Source organism: Littorina saxatilis, unplaced genomic scaffold, assembly GCF_037325665.1.
Source record: "Littorina saxatilis isolate snail1 unplaced genomic scaffold, US_GU_Lsax_2.0 scaffold_824, whole genome shotgun sequence".
Classification (NCBI taxonomy): domain Eukaryota; kingdom Metazoa; phylum Mollusca; class Gastropoda; order Littorinimorpha; family Littorinidae; genus Littorina; species Littorina saxatilis.
This window is the reverse complement of record NW_027126573.1, coordinates 46,463-52,500: the sequence shown is the minus strand read 5'-3', so window position 1 is coordinate 52,500 and position 6,038 is coordinate 46,463. Positions and strand designations below refer to the sequence as shown.

The 6,038-nt window shown below is 39.9% G+C and overlaps 1 protein-coding gene across 1 annotated transcript in view; it reads left to right on the top strand.

Annotated features, from left to right (window-relative positions):
- The window catches only part of LOC138955011 (opioid-binding protein/cell adhesion molecule homolog), a gene marked incomplete at its 5' end in the record, with an annotated part of 10,943 nt that extends 5,106 nt beyond the window's left edge, over positions 1-5,837 (top strand). The window contains 3 exons of the mRNA XM_070326735.1: positions 1,020-1,096; positions 3,218-3,337; positions 3,688-5,837. Coding sequence (XP_070182836.1) covers positions 1,020-1,096; positions 3,218-3,337; positions 3,688-3,758 — 268 coding nt within the window. The remainder of the gene's footprint in view (positions 1-1,019; positions 1,097-3,217; positions 3,338-3,687) is intronic.
- Between the last annotated feature and the right edge of the window lie 201 nt (positions 5,838-6,038).

The window sequence follows — 6,038 nt, the reverse complement described above, 5'->3', positions numbered from 1 at the left end:
TATGCATGATAAAGGTTTGGTAGTTCTCATATGGTAGGGATAGGAAAGGGAAAAAAATGATAACGTTTAAAGAGTTTTACCTTTACGGATCTATATGAAGGTAAATTGAATGATATGGTGCAAGATAGTGTCATCTCAGAAATGATTTGGTTGAAGTAAGTTGTGCATGATGTCTACTGCAAATATGTGACCCTCCACCACGAAATGACTCGCATGTCACCTCGCGCGGTTCTAAGTTAGGCTTAATATAAGTCCGGGGAATGTTTGGTAACAGTGTGAGGGTCACCATAGTCACAGGCTTATAACTCAAACAGTTTTCGCTCTTTTCTAAAACGGTTTTCACCACTGGATAGAGAATACAAAATTCTTTATGAAAATGTAAACATATGAAAATCATGCTGAGATGACATGCGACTCATTCCGTGGTGGAGGGTCACATTTATCCACGTCAATATTGAAATCAGTCCCACGTGCAAACACCCTAACTGTTGATAATTTTACGGATGTGCAGAGAGTATGATTGTGACCAATTCTGAATTTATGTATTTGGACATCATAAGAGACTAAATTGATAGTGTATCTCTGCCCCTGTTTCATGATTTTGTATTAGAATGTTCACATTTTGATACGAATGTATGCAGACAAAAACAATAACAAACCACAGAGTTGATGTAGCGTTGACAATCTATAAAGAAAGCTTGAATTATGGGAATATTTCATAAAGGACAAAACGAAACATGTGTAAGAACTTTGACCTATCGATCCTTAAAGTGGACAAACAAGACAGATACAACTTTCAAAAATCAATGATAAGTGATTTGTGACTTTTCTTAGAGTATGTGCTGCGTACAAGATGATCAATGTTAATTGGAATAATCATGTCTTTGTACACAAAGGCAATCTACTGGGACCAAACTATTATTACGATGGAATTGATGATTGTTTTCTACACATTTTTTATGAAGAGTACAATTTCCAATGAACAGAATTAACAATGTTTTTTTGTTTTTTTACTACAGCCGAAATGTAGAGCCACAACAAGGGATTGAACATCACGGCCAGGGACAGCCTGACGACTACGAGATACAAGACATTGGTATGTATGCCTGAGGTGCGCCTTTGGCTTGTTGTCTCTCATGTGGAAGTTTTTACAACAATGACACGATTCTCATGGAAACGGAATTGAAAGACGAATCTAATCAACACGTTGCTACTACCTCAACTTTGCTAGAATCAGTTACAAAACCTTAAATTCATAGCAATTTGGAAAAAAAGGATCCTATGATTGAAGTAATAATTGATTTTGCTAGACACGTGGGGGATTCAGGAGTTGATTGAATAGTCTCACACAGCCCTCTTCGACGATCAGGCCCCAGGGGCGGACGAGGGGGGGGGGGGGGGGGGGGTCTGGGGTTTCCGGACCCCCCCCCCCCCCCCCCCCCCCCCCCCCCCCCAGCCAAAACAAATATTTTTTTGGTGGTTTTTTTGGGGTTGAGTTTCAATTTTTGGGGTATTAATCAGTGACAAAATCTGCTGCCTGAAACTGGTAATGATCATCCTCAGAATGCACCAGATTGCACCATTTTGCATCCTTTTTTTCAAAATTTTCCGGGGGGGCATGCCCCCGGACCACCCTAGCAAGCTAGGCGCTTCGCGCCGTCGGCTCGGCGCTTCGCGCCTTCACACCCATCTCTTTACAAAATACTTTTGGAAACACCCCCTATAAAATGAACTGATCCGCCCCTGGGCCCTATTGTTACGGTGGTGTAACGATCGGGAACAAGACAGTTTACACACAGAAAGTACATGCGGTTGCGGTTTGCGACTCTGACAGGTCGGTAAGACCACACAATTTGCAACATATGAATTCTTGCTGTGCATACAATACATTCCGGGTAAAATCTACTTCTTGGAATAGCAACAAAACTTACACCTGTAGTTTAGTGGCTGATCTTTCCAATGTTGTGCACTGAATGAGCAAAGTGTCCGTTGCCTATGGAACGTTTATTGTAAGGAATTTTGAAACGAAGTTACCATTCTGACGCATTGAGTTAATTACTCTCTTATGAAATAATCCTTGTTCTCGCAGCAACTACTAGAGTCACCGCAAACTACAATCCGTAGCGAAAGTCCGACATATGCCTTGTGACGTCATGGCAAATTTACGTGATGCGAAGCATTCGATTAGGTCGGTCTTTTCCGTGCAAAGTTTTAGTGAGTTTACACATTTAGACGTTAGTTTAAAAGTTCACAACAGTCTCAAACCAGGTTGACATTGCCTTTCAAATCTCTTTTTCTTGTCCAAGAGAAAGGGACAGATTCAGAATCATATCAGACAGCGAGAAAATAAAGTAAAATTACATTTGACGTTAATAGAGTTACGCAGTTTATTTAATGCTTAGCAAATTTGACCATAGAATGTTCAAGGTACTGGGTGACCCAAAAAAAAGAGTACCCAAACAAAACGTCATAAATTGAACAAAAATAAATCAATCTTCATAACATTTATTTACAGTTACACACACAAGTAGCCTCTGCATGATTTGCACAGAACATTTTTAGCGTTCTAGATTGTCTTTCAGGAAAGTTATGCTCATTCTACAGAACATGCTCCAAATGGCCTCCGCGCCGCTGCAGGCAAACTTGAACTCGCCGCGCAAAGTTATCAATCACCCGCACACACTCCTGTTGCGAGATTCCGCGAATGGTTGTTGTGATGGCTCTCTTGAGTTCTGTGATTGTCTGTGGGTTGTTCCTGTAGACGTTGTCTTTCAGGAACCCCCAAAGATAGAAATCTGGGGGATTTAAATCCGGGGGAGGCCATTTGGAGCATGTTCTGTAGAAAGAGCATAACTTTCCTGAAAGACAAGCTAGAACGCTAAAATGTTCTGTGCAAATCATGCAGAGGCTACGTGTGTGTGCAAATAAATGTTATGAAGATTGCTTTATTTTTGTTCAATTTATGACGTTTTGTTTGGGTACTCTTTTTTTTGGGTCACCCTGTATCTGAGAACAGCATGGTGGTCTTAGAAGATGGATGGTGCCTTGCCATTCTGTTAACACGCCCCCACACCCAAGTTGCCTTTCGGTATGTTAACATAATGTCTGTCCTTATAATAAGTCATCCTGAGATATTTGATTGTAAAATGTATTTTCTCTTTGTTATTTTAAGAGTGGTATGTACGTTTACTGTGGTCGGTCTGACAAACATTTGCAGAGGGCACAACTCCCTCCGAGTACGCCTCTCTCAAGATTGATGACATCGGATTAAGGTCTGTCTACTCCAAGATCACTCCTACCTCCACAAGCACGAGAACTACAGTAACAGCAGACACGGGTATGCCTTTTTAAGAAATCGAGACTACGTATTTCTGTCTCCCCGTCTGCCAGTGTGCGTGCGCGTGTGTGTGTGTGTGTGTGTGTGTGTGTGTGTGTGTGTGTGGGTGTGTGTGTGTGTTTGTGTGTGTGTGTGTGTGTGTGTGTGTGTGTGTGTGTAGTGTACGTCCGTGAGCGTGCGTGTGTGTGTGTGAGTATGTATGAGTGTGTGTGTCTGTGTCTGTGTGTTAGATTGAAAAAGAGGTTATATATTATGTTTGCATGCGTGTACGTCCGTATTTCTCTGATTGGCCTTACTACATTTTCATTATTGCCTGATTTAATCGTGATTTTCTGTGCGGTGTGTTGCAGGTCAGGTGTATGAAAACACGGATATGTCAAGCAGACGTCCCTACGTTAATGCATCTGACTACACGCGTTGAAATAACAAGAAATGAGCGAGCAGCCGATGACAAAATGACCTTTACACACAAATCGTACATATCTGCACTCTACCATCAGCAAGGAGTGGCACAGCATGAACATCGATCACAGTAATTCTAGAGCCTGTGTAACATCAGTAATTCTGGAGCCTGTGTAACATCAGTAATTCTAGAGCCTGTGTAACATCAGTAATTCTAGAGCCTGTGTAACATCAGTAATTCTAGAGCCTGTGTAACATCAGTAATTCTAGAGCCTGTGTAACATCAGTAAATCTAGAGCCTGTGTAACATCAGTAATTCTAGAGCCTGTGTAACATCAGTAATTCTAGAGCCTGTGTAACATCAGTAATTCTAGAGCCTGTGTAACATCAGTAATTCTAGAGCCTGTGTAACATCAGTAATTCAAGAGCCTGTGTAACATCAGTAATTCTAGAGCCTGTGTAACATCAGCATACAAAGCAGGCTGTGACATTGATGTCAGACTGATTCGTGATTGCTTCCAAGAACATTTCTTACACACTCAAAATTGCACGACTTTTTGTTTTCAATTACAAAACAATACCTGAACTCATATCCTTAAACTGTAGTCGGTCACAACGACCTTGTTTTGTTGTCATATTGTTTATGTTTAAAATGTGTGTGTGTGTTCACGATACGTGCCCCTGACGTAAAAGTTGATCGCCAATCTAGAGATTGGCCACATAAAGGTAGGTATAAGCAAAAGGCATGTGGCACAGTTGTAACTTCAGGGTAAACCGCAAAAGCGACCCAATTAAACCATGTTTTGTTGGTTGTTTTTTTAAATCAACTCTTTTATTAAAATTGCAAATGACAGAAGACATTCAGTTCAACCATGCTGTTTGGTTTAACCGTCTTGCAAAGTGTTAATTGCATATTTTACTCTGCTAGATTTGTCAACTAGATTAAATTATATCAGAGGTCAATATGGCAGGCTTTGCTTTGGGTTTCGGATTCAGCTTTGAAGCTCTACGGGAATCGTTGAAATAAGTTGCTGAGCTTTCTTCATTTAATATCTGTTGGATTGGACGTTTGGTTGTTGTTGTTGTTGTTGTTGTTGTTGTTGTTGTTGTTGTTGTTGTTGTTGTTGTTGTTGGGTTGTTTACCTTGATACCATACCTAAGTGAAAGATTAACTCTGGCAATTTTGTTTTTTATGCATTTACAACATTGATTCAGAGACTGTACAAAGTACGAATCTGTTTGTAAACTGTTAACCCAAAATTACCAGATTTGCTTGTATAACAGATGAGATGTTGGAAACACCAATTGTGTTTTGTCGGGATTTGATCATTGTCGTGTCAAACTGCTATTCGTGAAAACACAATACAAAATTGAAAATTCTGATGTATTTGCACGTTAGCAACAGAAAGTTAGTAACATTCAGTCATGTATTCACTGCTTGCAACGTGATACTACTGATCAGAGGAATGTTTAAATAAAGAATTCTACATGTCTTCCTGTGATATTTAGGTTTACACGAGTTTTGTATGTGTGGTATTTCAATATAGAAATGAGAGGGAAAGTGAGCTTTCAATATTTAGGGGAAAATGCCTATTGATAGTTTCATTAAGGTATACATTAGCTTATAGTCCAAATAATGTTGTTCTTATTTTACCTGGTTTTGTGTTTGTTTGCAAAATCAATGAACGGTTTTGGTGGCGATATTGAAGCAGGGGTGTCTCAGATAAAACGAACATCCTGCTGTTTCAAAACGTATGATTTCATTCGATGAACAAATCATCTGAAAGTGATCTATAGACATGAAGAGCGCGCATTCATTATCATGTTACTTCTTTGTTAATTTATGTCTGTTGTATTATAATCCGTAAGCCCCTTCCCTCACCTCCATACCCCCTTCTTCATTTCAATCCCTGGTCATCTGCATTATTTATTTGAGATTTTTCTGTTGGTACTATTTGCACAATTGTTAGAACTGTTAAACTGTTTGTTATGTTCAAATAAACCGTACATCATATACTTCCATTTGTATTCGATGCTTCGAGAGAACGTTATGTAATGTTCACACTTTTTGTGACAATACAGCTACTGCTTTTCCCTATGCATGTTTTTTGCTCAATCGGAATGAATGTATACGGGGGCTGTTTCAAAAGTGTGTTGCCCACGCATGTAGGAGGTTAGCTGGAGCTATGAACATTGGCACAATTTGCAAACTCCTTGAATAAGGTTAACACACAAAATGTCAGATGCCGAGCCCATTTCCCGTCTTGACCAGACATTCTTTCTCAGACTCCCCTATCTC